This window comes from Filicampus tigris, chromosome 2, assembly GCF_054856515.1.
Source record: "Filicampus tigris isolate MCC_2025a chromosome 2, RoL_Ftig_1.0, whole genome shotgun sequence".
Lineage (NCBI taxonomy): Eukaryota > Metazoa > Chordata > Actinopteri > Syngnathiformes > Syngnathidae > Filicampus > Filicampus tigris.
Genome location: NC_141218.1, coordinates 13,499,774 through 13,519,284, shown reverse-complemented (window position 1 = coordinate 13,519,284; position 19,511 = coordinate 13,499,774). Strand labels below are relative to the sequence as shown.

The 19,511-nt window shown below is 41.3% G+C and overlaps 1 protein-coding gene across 1 annotated transcript in view; it reads right to left on the bottom strand.

Moving 5' to 3' along the window:
* Positions 1 to 11,872: 11,872 nt before the first annotated feature.
* The window catches only part of fstl5 (follistatin-like 5), a 117,168-nt gene continuing 109,529 nt past the window's right edge, over positions 11,873 to 19,511 (bottom strand). The window contains exon 16 of the mRNA XM_086016672.1: positions 11,873 to 14,077. Within this exon, the coding sequence (XP_085872798.1) occupies positions 13,375 to 14,077 (703 nt within the window). The 3' untranslated portion in view covers positions 11,873 to 13,374. The remainder of the gene's footprint in view (positions 14,078 to 19,511) is intronic.

Sequence of the window (19,511 nt, the reverse complement as noted above, 5' to 3'; positions counted from 1 at the left end):
CAGCGCAAAAAGAAAATCATCGACCAAAGTTTATTTGCATCTGATTTTGAAACATTTTGTAAAAATTTGTTAAGCAGTGTTATTTATAAAGCGGAAGTCAACCCAAACATAGTTTTTTCAAGAAAATGTTCTATGCAGGCCCAATAGTTGAAACAAGGCATTCTGATAAATATTGCGTTTGTGGAATAAGAGTTAAGCCACCCGTTTTTTTTAGCCATCTCTGGGGGCGGCCGTTTTGTCACTTCTGTCGACTGAAAATGACATCACGGTTGCTCAGGGCTCAGGTAACGACCAATCACAGCTCACCTGTTTTCTGAAGATGACCCATGATTGGTCATCATCCGAGCCCTGAGCATTTGGATGTCATTTTCAGTCGACTGAAGTGACAAAATGGCTGCCCCCTGAGAGGGCTAAAAACGGGTGGATTTTGCTACTTAACTCATATTCCACAAACGCAATATTAATCAGAATGCAGTGTTTCAACAAGTGGGCCTGCATAGCACATATTCTGAAAACAGAATTGTTTGGGTTGACTTCCACTTTAATACTATTACAAAAAGGAACAACCATAACAGCAAATGATGTTTCAAGCAATACTTCTCTGGGCTTCGCTTTTATACACACCCCATTATCTTCTCTAAACACAGATGCTATGCTTTATCAGACCCCTGTTGTTTTCTTTCATCCCAGGAAGTCGATCTTGACTGACTTTGTTGACAGAGACAATCCCAACAACCACACACATAGGCAATGATCTGAACAGTCATTAGGCTGTATTAGGCAAGACACATATGTGAGACTTGGGGCCATATTTTCGTGCCCAGCGCCAGTCTCGCGCAAAGTGCAGTCTAACTCTGGGTACAGTTTTCTTTCTTTTGGTATTTTTTCCTAGACTCGCACAGGTGGAAGAGGGCATTTATGCGCCATTGTGGGATGGAACACAGCCGACTCCTGGCCAATCGAAGTGGTTCCACCCATTCCCTTTCAAATCAGGGCTGTCCAGGCGCCAACAGTCCTTGACATTGCGGAAGCAGAAATGGACTCGCTATGGGGTCTGCAGGAGATTTCCACGCTCAATGTACCTTTATAAACAGCAAGATCTCCCCTTGCGGATCATGGAGTCGGCCGCACATGTGAATTGGACACTTAGAGACCGCCTTCCACCATCATACATTGTACTTGAACAAGAGTGCATGGCTTTTGTGGGGAGTCATCACCGAAACATGCTTACTTTTTACTTTATACGTCGTCATTTCACAAAGATTCATCTTTTGGTGCTGGCTGAAATAAAATCTTGTAGTATTAGTCACTTTCAGGCATATTTTTCTTTACAATCTGGATCCAACTTCAAAATGCACAATCTTTATAAGGCATCATTTATACAGCTGCTTCTCAGTATTGCCTGCCTGCCCATCAAGGGAAATAAAAGTAAATATTTGTATTAGCTCTCAATTACCCAAAATGCTTCTTTTCAGAATTTGCCCAAATTGTGACCCCACAATATGGTTAATTTACATAATAACCACCCCCACACTGAGTTTCTTGACTTGGTTGCTGGGATGGGTGAAGATCCGCCATTTTCAAGCAATGGCCGGACTGCGCTTTCTGAAATAATATCAGGTCGAAGCCAAAAGCTAAGCCTAGCCGCATTGAGTTTGTTTGATGTAGGTTAGCATTAGCTTGTGGGTTAGGGTTAGGTAAGGTGGGTGGGTACCTGTGTTAGATGTGCTACTGCATGCACCATATCCAGGGATCACTACAGTCATTGACAATTGAAATTTGGCAGCAGTTTGCAGCTGTGCAAGAAAAGCATTGAATCGCTCTAATGTTTGACGTTAGATGCTGCATTTATTTGTTCCGCATGCAATTAACGAAGCAAAATGGACTCGTATGAATGTGAAAAATATGCAGACACCACTTAGGCTAAATCACATGTGAGCGAAAAGAAATAACGATACCACCCAAATATCTCCCGACAGCACGGCAGGCTTCATTTGCTTCCAAAGTGATGTGCTCTCAGAAAGGCTGGCGGGATTCATTGTAATCACGCCTAATGCAGAATACACTCAGTCTGTCTGGGAAGCGGCTGGCTCTTTCTCCATGATTGCGCCAACCCTTTTAATCAAGCAATTGGGGGACACAAAAAGAGAGGAGAAAATAGTTTTGCTGATTACATTTAGTAAATGTGCTCCCTTCGCAGGGAAACTCCCTCTCACTCCCAGTTTCAAATATTTGTGATGAATGGGAAGTGGTTGTGTGTTATTGAAGAGCCTCAATATGTCGGGTTTCGTAAAACCCAGAAATGGAGTGGATCCCACAAACGCAGACAAGCGAGAAGATTTGAACAATATTTATTTACAAATGCAAAAACAATTTACTACCGTAAAAGGTACAAAATAAAGCGCAGGCGGATTGCCCAGCTGGAAAGCTTTGGGTAAAGACCAAAAACGCTTGCTAAAGAAAGGAGGACAACAAACGCAAAATCACCCACCACAGAGGGATCAGGGAAAATCCAAATAAAAATAAACCAAACTCCGAACGAGATAACAAAACACAAATACCAAAGTACTCGGGGCAAAAACACGCGATCAAAACAACAAGATAACTCGGAGGATTGGGAAAAACAGACACAAGGTTCGCTGGTATGCAAGCAAGGTGAATACTCTCACACTGAGCCCTCGACGCCGCAGTCCTTTTAAAGCTCCTGATTGCAAATGCCGCACAGGTGCGGCGCCGAAGGACACGCCCCCACAGTTAATCAGCTGAAACACAGAGCAGATGACAGCAACACAGAACAGACCATGACACAATATCCAAATGGGAGGAATTGTGGGATCCATCCATCCTTTTGCTTTAGTGCTTGTCCTCATTAGGGTTCCGGGTGAGCCGGGGCGGGATAGATGCTAAACTCTTGGCAGAGGGCACTATCAACTCACATCAACTCCTGAACAACTGTGATTTTCAGTCGACAGAAGTGACAAAATGGCCACCCCTCCAGATGGCTAAAAACGAGTGGATTTCTCATATTCCACAAAGGCTATATTAATCAGAATGCCGTGTTTAGACTTGTGGGCCTGCATAGAACACATTCTGGGAAAAAAAACATGTTTGGGTTGACTTTAAATCCTCCCCTTAGCCGTCAATAAATTCACAAAAGGCTCTACTGTAACAGTGTAAAAAAAACAGACAATATACTTTAAAGTTGTGTTTCTCAATGTTGTCACCGTGGGACCCGCATTTTCTTTTGCTACATCGTGGCGACCCACTTTCGAAGACCTTACGAACAATCAAGAACTTGTTTTGTTTAAAAATATTCTCTGACAACACATGTATAATGTATTCTACTTTCAAAAGCTGTTTAAAATAAGTCTGATGTACCGCCAAAAGCATCTCACTCTTGCTCACATGACATTTGCGAGCCAGAGGCTGAGTTGCTTGAGGCAGCTACACTTCCTGTTGCTAAGCTAGTTATGTTCCATGTTCCATCTAGCAGAAAATATAAATAAAAATACATGTCATTTTTGGCTAGCTGTTGGCAATTCACATTAATCAGCGTTTTTGGGATGTATATTTTTTTAAACTCGCTGATCGCGCAAATCCCATTGATTACTTAATGAATTGTATGGCTTATATTGAATTGAGCACTTTCCAACATCACAATGATTTGTTCAGTGGATATCATGGGAACCTTTCCATCAGTCAATTATATGCTCACTGAGCTAAATTAGTCTCACGAGATTGACTGAAGTCTCAAGTGATGTCGCAAATGACTTTTGTTGACACTTGGGGCTGCAGGAGATCTTCTTGTTAGTGTTCAGTTCACCCCGTTAGCGTCATGTTGGACGATATTTTAATTTCACATTATCTGCCGGCTTTGTCTCCGTTGTGTATTTGCTGAGGCTTTAACGCGATCAGGCGGCACGCTCGGAGGTGACAAGTGAAAAGACGGGAATGTATTTCACGCGTGAGGTGTCAAGTAAACGGAGGATTTACAGTTTATGAGCTTCTCTAGTTGATAAGCCTCCCATTCAATTAAAGAGAGTCATCCAAGCAGCCACAGCTTCTCCTATAAAGCGGGGTACATACGTATGTTTTCTAACACGTCCGATCAGAATCAGCAAAAGCAAAAATTACCAGATGTCCAAGAGTGCTGAGTTTTTTGTTTATTTTTTCAACTGCTAAACCAGTTCAATATTCGCAATAGCAAATGGTAGCCACAGACTTTGTGATGGTGATGTGAAGGTAGCTACTAAGGATGTCACGATACGATAGTATCACGATATGGACCTCATGATACGATAATTAGCACGATTTTGTGGGGAGGTTGCCGATATATAAAAAGCTCACGATCCTGTATAAAAAGTCACGATATTGTAAAAAAAAAAAAAAAGGAACCTCATATTAATAAAAATAAATAGATCACAGTATACTGTTTTTGTACATAATAACACAATTCACAAAGAAATAGGCTTGGCGGTCCTATTGGTGATTAGCGTGGGTCTAAAACATGATCAAATCAGGTATCAAATTAAACCGCACTAATAAACTAACCACCACAGGGTGCTGGAACTGCACAAATGGAAAACAACTTGGGCTTTTAAGCAGATTTGCTGCTATCAATATTGTGAAATGACGGTGACGATATATGGTGGCAATTTGATAGCGATATCACGATATTGCCGATATTGTGACATTCCTAATATCTACTGCTACTACCTTCTTTGTTGTATTTTAGGGTAGCCTGGATACTCTGTAGCACATTGCTACCTCTCACAGGCCATTCTTTGTACAACGACGGGTTTGGGGAAGACTTGTGATTGTTGGAGATTGTAAAACAGTCAACGTTCTGTCTGCAATTCATATATTTATTGTCGTAAGTGTTAAGGGTCCGAAAAAAAGTTATTTTATTCATTATGTGTAGTTTTATTTAATTGGCCAATTAATCGCTTATCAGAATTTTATTCTGTCAAACATCGTAATCGGAATTGACCTAAAAAAAAAAAATCTGTATCAGTCGACCCCTAATCTAATGTACGCCGCGCACCATAAGAGCAGTACTGTTTTTCTCCCGAGGTCTCACATGGACACAATTGTTTCAAAATTGTTTTTGGTGTACCCCACTTAAGGATTCCTTGACATGACTTTGACTGCTCGCAAACAACTCATTTTGTATTCGTGCGGAGCAGCAAAAGCAGGCTTGACTTTGTCTTCTCTGGCAAGAATCTACGTCGCACAGTCATTAAAAGACAATCCTGTTGTGGCAAAAGGCCAAACGCAAAGAGGCGTAATAGCTCAGTGTATTTTTCTGCACATTGCGCCGTTAAGTGCTGATCGCTGGCTGACGTTTGGATTTACATGAATTCATAACGGCATGGAATGTTTGTGGCTCACGTTTATTTTTGTGTGCGAGCGTTTCCCAGGCGCGACGCTGCCAGCTCAGCATTCGAGCGTTGGAACAAAGATGCAAAAGCACAAGGTCTGCCTTTGTTTGTGCAACTCCATACAAACAACTCTGGCAGGTATTTTTCTTTTTTAGAGGTTGTGTCTTTAATGCTTTACAAATTGAATGTGCAAAGTGGGTTATTTTTGTTATCTTTGGCATAGTGACATTCTGGAAAAATTACTATAATTGCTTGGATACAAATAATTTGGTCTATAAAGTAGCTAGGTGCAATTCAACAACTATTTGTTGTTGTTTGCCTATTTCTCAAAATATGTCTGTGGGCGAGCCCTTCTAAATTTTGCCTAACAATGTCTATTTGGAAAATTTACATACTGTAACCTCACCCCCTCTGCAGATTTCCACCCATGACTTAGAAGGTAGGCTGGGTTAAGATCCCTTCAACTTGCGACTGGTCATCCTGGTCATAAAAAGCCTATAGGCTTCGTCCCTCCCATTTCTTGTTGGTGCCATTCATACACCACAGCAACCTGGAATAAAGGTAGAGAAACTCTGCCGTTTTCAGGTAGTATAAAATTTCCCATTCAGGGAATTGAAATGCCTTCATTATAATTATTGTTCATTATTTTGTTGTCTACTGCCTGGCGAGTCCAGATGCTTCATTGCAGTACATTGTACGCGGCATTTAACTAATCAGTGAGGCCTTCAAAAGTGCGCTATTAGCATGATGACTGGTTGTATTCATTCACGCAACACGATTATGCTTCATTACTTCCTGTAAGCATGAAAAATGTGAGGTGAGATGCTCGAGGTTTGTATTCAAGTCTGGTGCAGATCGTTGAATTGATTTTTATTTGCTGTGGTTACAGTCTGCTTGTATTCAGGTCAAATGTGGTGGAGTCTCAGATCCAGCAGATGGAACACGACATTTTGTAACCACTTCATGCAAATTACTGCCACCTACGGGACCGGGGTGTACCTGTACTGTTGAGTGAATTTAACGAGTTAATTGCCAGAGCTGGGTATTTTACTACGAATTGAGCGTCCATTATTCGTCATCCATCTGCAGTACCCTTCTGTCGTCCGTCATTTGCCTTTTTTTCCGGGAGTGAAAAAATAGTATACACTATAGGCTGTTTCGCCTGAAATTTTAAACGGGCGCCCATTGGCGATAAACTTTCCCGATAACTATCACTATCATCTATCCATAACTACACTTATATACACACGCACATACGCACACACACAAACTTAGACACAAGCATAAACACGGGCACCTCTGCAGACATCTACACGCCTACATAGGCAGCTACACACACTTTAGCACGCACGCACATCCGCACACACACAGCACATGCGCTAGTTATCATCTGTTGATAATGAGCACGCAGCCAGGTGGAAGGCGTCTCTCCGAGAAAAGCTCCCAGGCGACGCCAACGTCGTGTGGGCAATCTATGGAGGCACCTGGCAAGTACAAGCCTGCCTCTTTTATTGTTTGGGGGCCAAGCCAGATTTTGCTTGCTTGCTCCGTTGCATCGAAATTCTCCCAATTCACCCGCGCCTCGTCCGTTTTCTTGTCGGTAATAACTATTTGTGTTTGTGCCGTATCTATCAACGGTGTGCTTGTATTGAGCTCTGTGAAAGGCAGCGTCTTTCCACTGTTGAGTGGGAAGAAGATCTTATAGAGTCACGCATCAGACAGCTCTGGGAATAAGACATCACAGTGTCACAAACGCACACGCACAAAATGGCTGCCTTAGTGTGCAACGAGCCGTGACTTTGTCTTTGACGAGGACAACACAACATGTCAAGACTAATAACAAGCAAGTCAGGTCAGACAGAATAGATGTCATTTGACATGTTTTTTTTTCGTTTGGTTTTGTTTTAATAGTATGCCTTCACTTCGTTGCGGTTTAAATGCAGCTAGATACCTTAAACGTTCATTTTAATTACAATCAACACAGTACGGACAAAAGTTATGGGACACATTCCCAATAGAGATCGTTCAAATACACAGCTTGTCAATCATTTTGTTGCTCACAAGTTAAAGGAAAAACAAAACTGCCAGACAATAGCTCCGATCACAAGACACCACTGTACTAATACTTTATTTTAGCAATGTACATATATAAAACACTAATACAGTATAACATAAATGAGCTAATTGATTAATACAAATTATTTGGTAGTATCTTGAATTAATAATAATTGTGAAATTATTATTAATAAATACATTCAAGAATAAGAAATGATGTATGACTACAAAACAGTTAAAAGTACCTCAAATATTACGGCTACTAATGTTAGAATAAAGAATAAAGTTATTGCGCTAGGTAGCTAGCTAGCTATAGCATATCTGATCAGGATGCCTGCTGTTTGCCTCCATGGTGAGCTGTTCCGGGCACCTCCCACTGGGATGAGGCCCCGGGGAAGACCCAGGACATGCTGGAGAGAAATGTCTCTCGGTTGGCATGGGAACGCCTCGGGATTCTCCCTGGAAGAGCTGGACGAAGTGGCTGGGGACAGGGAAGACTGGGCTTCTTTGATGAAGCTGCCGCACCCACGACCCGACCCCAGATAAGCGTAAGTAAATGGATGGATAATTATGTGAATACACACACACCACCATAAAATCTGTAATAACTATGTTTAAGATGTTTGTATAAAATCATCATTCTGGAAACACCTTGTTACAGATCTGTCAAAAGGTGAGTGGTTTTACTTCTAAGTTTTATTTTACAGTGATTAAAATCTCTTTTCGCTAGCCTGACAGAAAAACTTTGACTGCACAGCCGATCATTTGATTTTACGTTATTTCCTATGGGGGTGAAGTAGTTTTGAAAGAAATTAGAGAACTTTAGGACCGACCAATTGGTTTAAAGTAGCATCACCCATGTGGTTGGCAATGAGATGAGGATAGGGGGAAATGATGACCGGCAGATGAGACGAGAGGTAGGCGAAAAGTCAAGGCGCTCATTATTTGCAATGACTTAACAGGAAGATGAAAATGTCAGCGATGGGGGGGGGGGGGGAAATCAAACACTGCCATCGTCTCGACGAGCAAAACCAATTGGCCAAACGAAGGAAAATGATTATGAGGAAAAAGCGCCTTATTAAAGTTGTCATCCCCACAGAACATGACAACCTTGAATATTGTGCCAGAAACTCATTTACAACAGGCAATATGACTCCATGCTATAATTAATCCGGGAGACTGTTTATGTCCATGTGTGGGTGCTGCTTTTTATTTCTTGGCAGTAATCGATTAATGCTAAGACACTAAATACCGCAATGGGAATTCCTTTACAACATGCGGTAAGAATTAACGCTTTGAGGTTATCCAAGAGACTGTTTACATGCTTAGTAGGCTCTGCTTTTTTGGGTACTCTATTTATGCCATGATGCATGTCACTATTCTTATGTTGCCTGTCTACATGTGTTGATGTACCGTTTGTGTTCAAATATCCGTTGTTTAAAGGCTTCTAACACCACAACTATTAGCATAAAGCTGGTGGATGGCAATGTTGTGTGGTGGTTTTAAATGCACAATGCATGAAATTCTTTTATATTTAATTTGACTATAAACTTCGACTTGGAGTGGCAATTAACAGTTGGAAGTCTCTTTTTGAAAGCATTATTGTTCTCTATCTGCCAAATTGCTGCTTGTTATGAAATGAGTTACGTTTACTGTTCTCAAATGTTTGCTGACCAGTAAAAGCAACAAATCTGGACAGCAGCTTCCATCTGAAAACGCAAAAGTCAGGTCAATTGCGGATTGGATTTTTTTATTGTAGTATTTTTTTTTTGGCAATTGTTTTTTAAATTCAATTAGTTTTAATTAGGTTTTAGAAGAAGTTTGTTATTTTTTTTTCAATTAGTTGTTTTAGTTTAGTTTTTATTAGTTTTAGTATTAGGTTTAGTTACCGAAATGAAGACATTATAAAATGAATCTTGAAAGCTCATCTGTGATTTGACAAAAACAAAGGACATTTTCGCTATTATTATACTGTTGTTAGTTTTATAAACACAAAGTATAGTTTCAGTTTTTTTTTTATTTTAAGAGCATTTTTGTTTTTGTTTTATTCCTTTAATGAAAAAGGGTTTTATTTTCAATTTGAATTTTTTGATAGTTCTCATAATAATAATAACTGATTTTTTGGGGTAGACGTTTATTTGTAATAGCCTCTAAACTCGCAATATTGCATTAGCATGCCTATTTTAGCTTTTAGCCATAGTGATTGCAGTAGCAGTTCCTCTGAATGGCTTTTTGCTGTGGACACTTGTTGATCTTAATTTGAAGAAAGTAAGCAGCTTCCTTCCAGGTGCTAATTAGTTTAGCACATGGAATTGCTAATGAAAACAAACTCAAGCACCCTATCATTAAATCACATGAAACCCACCCGCATTTTTCTCGCTGGCCCGGTGTGACAAATCTATACACAAAGTTGAATCTCTTTTGCCAGTCGCTGTTAGTTCCGTTACTGGCACATGGAGCCGCAACCAATCAGTCGCCTTAATCAGTCGTCACGGAGATAACGTCTCGTGATGGAGACTGCGGCCGGCCCATGTGACCTCGACCAGATAAAGCCCCGGCTACAGAGACTGTAATTAAGAAAATTCCGGGACCTCCTTTCCATTCACGTGGCTGCTTTATTAAGGGACTTTCAGCCAGAAGGAAAATTCATATAAATCACCAGCCTGTGTGGCTACATGGAGAATAGAAATGGAGATGGGCGGGCAAGGAATGCACGAACGAAGGCTTTGTAGGTACAGTCAAGTCACACATTTTTTTTCATGAATCTCAGTGGGTGGGCAGTCTGTCAATCTGGGTGGGCCCGTGCCACCCAGGCCCACCCATAGCTCTGCCCCTGATGCAACCGTCAGAGTATCTGTAGGTTTTAAACTTGCGTTAGGGTTTCAAAGAAGGATTTTAAAATTAAGGTTAGGGTTTCAAAGTCAGGTTTAAACAAGGGCTAGGGTTTCAAAGGAGGGTTTCAAACCGGTGTTAAGGTTTCAAAGTAGGATTTTAAAATAGGGTTAGGGTTTCAAAATAGGGTGTAAACCAGGATTATGGTTTCAAGGTAGGGTTTAAACCAGTGTTAGGGTTTCAAAGTATGATTTTGAACTAGGGTTAGGTTTCAATATAGGGTTCAAACTAAGGTCAGGGTTTCAAAGTTGGGTTTCAAACTAGGGTTGGGATTTTAAATTAGGGTTTTAAACTTGGGTCATGATTTCAAAGTAGGGTTTGAACTAGGATTAGGGTTTCAAAGTAGGATTTTATCTGGTGTTGGGGTTTCAAATTAGGGTTTAAACTAGGGTTAGAATTTCAAATTAGGGTTTCAAACTTGGGTTAAGGTTTCAAACTATGGTGATGGTGGGACCAAGAAGGTGAGCGTCAACCTGCTCAGTATTCCCGGAATGTGTGTGTGTGTAATGTACCTGTGACAGAATTCCTTGTTGTGTTGCGGAAATCTATGGTTTGTTGTGATATATATATATATATATATATTTTTTTTTTTTTCCAAGTAATCTGCTCTAGTATAGAATGCATGTGGCTATCTGTCACAGCTCATGCCCAGACACTCACGTTCCCATCCTCCTCAATTGACTCCTTTTTCTTTTTTTCCTTCTACTCAAGGCCCACGTCCCCCTTCTCCTTGTCCTCATCATTCCTCACTACATTCTTCTCCATTTCATCTTGTCAACATTTTGGACATGACAGTGGTTATTTTACAAACTATCGCGATAAACTATATGAAACTGTCACCATATCTCTACACTGGCACACTGTAATGAGATCTAATTTAAGATTTGCGTGTGTGGAAAAAAAAAAAACATTTTCTGAGTTGTGTGATGTAAGGCAGCGCCTGAAGCACACCACCCTTAAATTCCACATGTGCTCCCCGCTAGCGGCAGAATGAATTAGGGATTAAATATGTAGCATCTGTCTTTAATCTAGACAGATACCTTTTATTTAGCCCCTGGCTGTCTCACATTCAAGTTTAACATTCAAAAAAGGGAAAATTTACAAATCCAAAAGGTATCTTGCATGGGACTGACTGCTGTACATTTGCTTCACTTTAATTGCATTTTTTACCATGTGTGTGTGTGTGTGTGTGTGAATAATATTTTAATACCGTGATATAATGATATAATAATTTTGCTCCCGGTTATCATACCGTCAGAACCTAAAATCGTCGATGCATTGTCTCGTTAATATCATTTGCTGTTAAATGGCTTGTTGCCAGATGAGCAGCGAATTCTTCCGAGATTCTTAGACAATTTCTAAAGTAATTGCAATCTCTCGTTGTGACGATCCCACGTCACAGCAAATATCTTGGCCACCAGACGAACGGCCAACGCGAGTGTTGTCGCCATGATAAGTTGCGAGCGTTAAATTGATCGGCTTGTGTGCCATCTAGTAAGGAAGAAGATTGCGGTCATGATAGAAAGAGCAGATATTACACATGGTTTCATTTGTATAGACTTTATTGTGGGGTAAAATGACAAGCGTTATTTTTGTTCATATATATATATATATATATATATATATATATAAATAGCAATCGGCAATCGCAAACACACACAAGACATGACTACCGTGGACGTGGAAAGCAGTGATCGCAATGCGCTCAGTGGAGGACGATCACTTGTGTTTTAATCTGTACCATCGGAACGATCCAATTGAGTGAGCCGCTCCGGATGTAAAAGAAATAAAGAACAATGTGGCAGAAAAAGTGAGAGTGAGGTATGACATACGGTGAGACAAAGACAGATTTCATATCCTATATACACACCAAAAGTCCACTGTAAATTTTTCAGATGCAGTTGTCATTGGGATTGTTAATGCATAGAAAGGTGTCCATAGTCATCATCAAAGCTTGTCTTCAACACAATATATCACAAGTAGCCACTCTATCGCATTCTAATCTCTAATCTCACTGGGATGCATCCGAGTCTAGTCTAATTTCACTCCTTTTTGTTTGGTCCAAGGTTTTAATCTTTCATACAGACGGGTGCTCTATTGACTCTTCCTCAAGGAACAATCCTTGAAGTCATTGATATTTTTCCCTTCTTAAAGCTGGAATAAGCATCACGGTCGACTTCTGATTTTACCGCTTTGGGCTGGAAAAAAAAAATCGATTCAAAATTTACCAAATGCTGGTTATTATTCTGGATTAAAGGTTAATGACCGCCAGACTGTAATGAAACTGTCGGGATGCACTTCAAATCAGACAGGATCAGGCTGTGGATGGATGCATTAAACATGAACATAAAGGGGGGGGGGGGGTGGCTAAATGACTGATTCATTTTCCTTGAAGGCACGGGAGAGAAGTTTGGGGTAAATTACAAGAGATGGTCCGGGTCTGCATTGGATTTTTTAAAAGGTATCGCTTAATTAAATAACACTGGTCAACAACAAATTTTAATAAGAGATGGCTTTTTGTGTCTCAAAATGTGTTTTTGACAATGATTTCACGAATGTCTTTATTTTCTAGCACATCAGGTTTATGAGATACTTTGGTTTTTGTTTTCCAATTTGACCAATAAAAGCTTGCGCGATACAGATTTGATCATATATTGTAATTTATAGGTATGACGTTTTTGAAAAAAATTCCACCTGTTGCTGAGCCTAACCCTTAATTCATAAATATTACTAAATATATGTATTGCTATATATTGCTATAGTACATATTAGATTAATTATATAATCTAATATTATTATTACCAAACCTGATGTGCTAGCGAAAAAACAAGGGCAGATTAGAAATCAGCGCAAAAAAAAAAAATTGTTTACTTGCATGTCTGATTAAAAAAAATAGTAAAAATGTTTTGACCAGTGTCATTTGTTTCATTGACTCCGCTTACTTTTGGATCTATCGTAACGTGGAGCTGGGTACGGTCAATTATCATTTTCAAATACGTTACGTTTGCTCTCCCACAAAATTCAGTGCAGCACGAGCAGAACTGGACTAAGACTCCCCGACCCACGCCAACACGTTGCCTTGGACCACATCGGTAATCTCGCAGTTGAGCTTGTTGAGCCGCCCGTCCAGGATGAACAGGGACTCCCGGGAAGGGGTCATGAGGTATTGGCCGAACGTCCCTCCGCCCGCCACCACCCGGTTGCTGGCACTCCACGGCCATTCGTACGGCTTGATGGCATCTTTCAAGCTCTTGATCATCTTCACCTTGCCGCTGTGCAGCTCCACGAACAGCACGTCGGTCTGGCGGCCGGAGCTCCCGAACACGTTGTACTGGTGGGCCTCAGTGAAGGAGCGCTGGAAGGCCAGGTCGGAGATGTGGAGGTTGGTGTGGATATCGAAGGGCTCCCCGATCTCGCCTCGCTCCGAGACGGTCTGGATGCGCATTAGGCCGTCGCCGTCGTCCACCGTAACGAGGTAGCGGCCGTCCGGGGACACGTGGGGCGTTCCGGTGACGTCGCGGTTCTGGCCGACCACGCCGTCCGTCACGCTGTCCACGATGACCTGAGGCTGCGTGGCGCCCGTGGAGTCTGGACGGCAATTGATAAAGTAGTAGCCACCCAAGTGGGTGTAAGCCGCCGACTTGGGGATGCAGTTATAGTCCCGCAGGCTGATGTTCTTCACGTAGGCCATCGTCTCCAAGTCGATCTTGTGCAGGACAGGCTCATTTCGGTGAAAGATGAGGCCAAATCTGTTGGCAATTTCAAGAGAGACAACACAAAAGATTGAATCAATAGCTAATCATGACATTTCTGTGCTCAAATCTGCGACGGCTGGACCGGTCGCCACTTTGTTTCAGACTGAAAAGTCATCAACTGTTTGGATGGATCACAAGCATATTTTGTAGACAGACAACGACAAAACAACGACACACTTGGGTCACATACCGGACCATCCACGCAACTTTTCATTTTATAGCGCTCGCTGTGTCAAGGGGCTAAAGACTATCCAAGATAATGTTGGACCGTTTGCCAGTTTAACTCAAGGCTGATTTGGAGTGAAAGGCATACTGCACTAAACTCTGGATTGTTTGCTAGCCGGTCAAAGGGCTGGCTGTGGGTGAAATATGCAAGCCGCACTTTGAATTGGTTTACAGTCAGTCGGTCAGTCAGTCATAGTGACTTTGGACAAAAGGTGGATGACACCCTGTACCTTGTCTAACACAGAGCTGAAATTGGGTAAAAGGCAGATCACATCTGATCACCTTTCAAGCACAGGATTGGGTTTTAAAGAAAGGCAGGCTACACCCGCATTTTTTCTCCGGTTGAACTCGGAGCTGACTTTGGGAGAAAGGTGGACTACTCCCTGGATTGGTCACTACTCAAACACAGGGTTGATTTTGGCCAACTGGCACACCGCACAGTGGATTTGTTGTGAGTTGATGCCAGGGTTGACATTTTTCATTGCATGTTTATTTGAGTAGGGACGGATGCTACAACATACACAACTAAGAAACCCATCTCGAATCATGGCATTTATAATAGGAATGGGCCAATATTACATTCTGATATTTTGATCACCGTGAGCAGAAATTTCGCAGTACCACGGTATTGAAAATCCAGTTCTAAAATGTCCTTTCTTGAAATATCCATCCATTATCGATACCGCTTCTCCTCACAAGGGTCGCGGGCGTGCTGGAGCCTATCCCAGCCATCTTTGGGCAGTAGGCGGGGGACACCCCGCATTGGTTGCCAGCCAATCGCAGGGCACACAGAGACAAACAAACATCCACACTCACACTCACACCTAGGGGCGATTTAGAGTGTCCAATTAACCTACCATGCATGTTTTTGGAATGTGGAAGGAAACCGGAGTACCCGGAGAAAACCCACGCAGGCACAGGGAGAACATGCAAACTCCACACAGGAAGGCCGGGGGCAGGATACGAACCCACAACCTCTGCACTGTGAGGCGAACGTGCTAACCAGCCGACCACGCCCCCTTTGTTGAAATATTTGGATGGATAAAAGTGGGATTGAACACAGTATTTTATTTTTCAACAAAATAAATGCATAGATTTTAACATTCTGCATTTTCAATTCTTAGTAAGTCACAGTGTCCCAGCACTAGTGAGCTATTTTCAGAACAGACCTGTGGACTACTCATGTTGTGCTTGGGGCTAACTATTACCCACCGGCACCATTTTTTTATGACAATGCACATTCAAAAGTGCGGTGTCTCTTTCATCTTCCTTCCTCCCTCCCTCTTCCTCTGTGCATAACTTGTCACCCTCGCCTCTCTGCTCGCAGAGATAGAGAAAAAAAAATGACTGGCCCCAATTAACTTCAAAGAGGTGGCTCGTTGACTACAGCCAATCATACTGTGCCCTGCTTAGAATTCCCCTCAGCTTATTCCCGGTTAAAGACAGTATTAGCGGTTATTGAAACCTTGACTTTTTAAAACCATGGTAAACCGTCAAACTGGTAATCGTCCCATGCCTAATTTATAGCTAATGCTAAGTTCGAATGCCTATCCCTAGAAGGGTTTTTAGACAAAGAGAAAAAAAACCCCAACAAGCATTTAAATCCCAGTCAACTTTGAAGTAGTATACATTTTTAAAACTACAGTACACAGACACATGCGCTGGTGACGTTCCTCTACGTCTCATCATTCTTCGCACGTATTTGTGATGCCTCCGGGCTTAATTCTAATTACCTGGGGGTAACCAATATCAACATTCAGCAGCCAGTATGCAGAAATGTCTAATCCAAACCAGAGGAATAATGCTTGAGGCTGAAGTCGAAGTGATAATGCATCTTTTTTTCCTACATTACATTTACATTTACATTTATTCAAGAAGACCGTCTAATACTAAAGAACATTAGTTATTGTCCCTGCAATGCGATACTGCCGGATCTGCTTATTTGGACCTGGCCCACAAACTTTTTTATGTTGGTATGAAGTTCTCCACCTATCTGGGTCTCAGTCCTAAATCTGATCTTCCAAAAAGTGGACATTATCCCAAAGAAAATATACTTCATCCAATAACACATTGTTTAAAATTCCACAAACAAAATTGCAAAAATGATGACAAATGATTTTTACGTTTTTTGTCCTCATAAAGCCGATTACAGGCTGACTGAGAAAGAGGTGGACTACTTCCTGGATTAGTTGACTGTCAAACACAGGGCTGATTTTGAGGCGAAAGGTGGACCGCATCTTGGTTTGGCCTCCAGTCAATTACAAGGCCCAATACCTTACTGAAATTCTTTAGTTTCATCATTTGTCTTAAATCAAAGCAAGAATTAATTAATTTGGAATATCTGATATAGGACTGCCAAGGAGCTCAAAGGTCAGCACATATTGAACTTCTTTCCATCCAAAGTCTTTAGATGCTGGCCTTTAGACTGAGGATTAGGGGAATTTTCTGGATGCCATTCAAGCCACTGAATAATATGAAGAAGAATAACTTGACTTTTGAAAACTAGAATGAGGAAAAATCCATTGTCTGATTTTTTTTTTTTAATGGTCCAGTCTCTATTGTGCCCAATGATACGCTTTGTATTGAGCCTCCTCCATTTTTACAAACAGACGTTGGCACGGATTCAAAGAAAAACCCCAAACACCAAAGAATCTGCTAATGGAACATTGCACTCAGACGGTAGGATGAGGTATGCACGCTTCCCGTCTGGCGAAGGCTGACGGGCATCTCAATCTCAACATCGTTCATGTTTTTATGCCGCTTGGACATTCAGCAGTCGGCGGGGCACACACGGAGAGCATATTATCACGGTCTCCGTCAAGGCAATCATCGATCCACAGATTGCGTCGTCCGCCAGCCACCACAACTCTTTAACGGATAAGGGATAGATTTATTGGGCCGTAAACAATCTTTTACATACGCCGAATGCTGGTCAAATTCAGAATTTCAATCACGTTTTGAGTTTGTCATCTTGGGTCTTCAGTAAAAACAAATAGAAGTGAACTGAAGCAGGGAGAGGGAGCGGAGTGCAGATGCTGATATGGAAAAGATGGAACGTTGCAAACAATAGTGAGGAACGCTTAGTGACAATGGCTACAAAAGTCTGAAACTGGACTGCCGGGTCGTTTAAAGCACAGCGCCTCAGGGCTCAGATGACAACCGTCATGGCTCCCCTGTTTTCTGGGCTTGGTCATGTGGCCTTTGCAAGTTGAGCCCTGAGGCACTGTGATGTCATTTTCAGTCAACAGCAAGTGGCAGTGCAAGGCAAAATGGCAGCCCCTGAGCTTCATTCATAATTCACAAAATCAATATTAATAATGACACCGTGTTGAGACTATTGGGGCCGCATTTAACTTATTGTATGTAAAGTCTATTATCTTAGCTTTTTGCTTTAACAGGATAGGGTTTCTTTGTATGTCATTGCTTAAGCTAGCTGCCAAATCATGGGCAGAGAACGTTGATGTGGGGGCATGATTATGCACAAGTTAAATTAGTTGAACTGTTGTGTAAAAATATGGGGGAAGTTAGAACAGATCGTTCCTAATATGTGGCTTTAGTTACAATTTATGATATCCGCATATGCTGAGTAAAACGGGCTTAAAGCGGAAATCAACCCAAGCACATTTTTTTCAAGAATATGTTCTATGCAAGCCCACTAGTTGAAACAAGGCATTCTGATAAATATTGCATTTGTGGAATAAGAATTAATCCACACATTTTTAGCCATCTCTGCGGGCGGCCATTTTGTCACTTCTGTCAACTGAAAATAACATCACAACTACTCAGGGCCCATACCATCACAACTACTCAGGGCCCTGAGCAGTTGTGATGTCATTTTCAGTCGACAGAAGTGACAAAATGGCCGCCCCCAGAGTTGGCTAAAAATGTGTGAAACTCTTATTCCACAAACACAATATTTATCAGAAAGCTGTGTTTCAACCAGTGGGCATGCTGGGAACATGTTCTTGAAAAAACTGTGCTTGGGTTGATTTCCGCTTTAAGTCCGTTTTACTCAGCATATGCGGATATCACGCTCCTAACGTGAATTTTTCCACATTTACGAGTTGAGAATATCCAATTCAGTTTTTGTGACATAAGAAACATAAAGTTCCTGTACCTCTTTGGTGCTTAACTGATAATGAAAGTAAAACCTGTTACATTTCATGGAATTTTGTCAGGTATCCAAGCCTCGATAACAAAATGGTTGAAGTTGCCGCACTCACATCTCAAATCGATCAGTATTTCTATTGGGTGCTCAAGCAATCCAAAACGATGGCCTTCAGACGCTTCTTCAGATCTCAAGGAGCGAACTGCATTGATGTCTTTACGTATAAATACACAATGTGAATTCTCCAGTTTCTGTTTTCTTCCATGTCAGTAATGAAACAAACGTGTTTCTTCAGCCACAAACAATGACAGATGCAGCTTGATGTTTCCTAACATTGCTTGATTCATGGAAGCATAAGTCATGAATTGTTCACACAAAGCCTCTTTTGCATTTTAACACCACCATGTACATCACAATGTGATTTGCAATGCTTTGGTTTGTGAACACCCCCAGGGCCAAACTATCAAGCAGGAGAGTTCTTGCATTAAAAAAAAAAAAAAATAATAATAAAATTGAATCAACCACTCGCTCGGCTTGTTTTGATGCTCTGCCGCTTGTGCGGTGATTGTTATTTGAAAAAGAAAGCAAAGGCTTAAAAATAAGAACTAGCTGCATGTATTTTCTGACATGAGGTTTGATTGTACGTCAAAATAGTAGTTATTGGAGGATTCATAATATAACACCCTGTATAAATCTGCTCATGTTGCTAATTCTGTGAATGATGAATTATCAAATAGAAAATTTACTGTGTCACATAACACAACATCGGGCTCAATTCAATGAGGTCTAACACAAAAGCTGTATCAAAAATCCTACCAAAAGTTAGACGTTGGTCGACTTCCAAGCGGTTGTATTGTGAAAACATTTTTAAACACTATCATGTCAAAACCAAAAGGTAAGGAGAGCTCCCTGAGTTATTTGATGCACATATTAGCTTCTGATAAGCGGCTCATTCTCGGCGACGTTGCCTACGTGGTGAGGTGTCCATTTGCCACATACTCAGAGTGCATGTCAAGCAAGTCACTGACACCTGGGAAATGTTTTAAATTGTGAAAAGAATGTGGAACATCCTTTTAATGTCAGCATTTCTAGCCA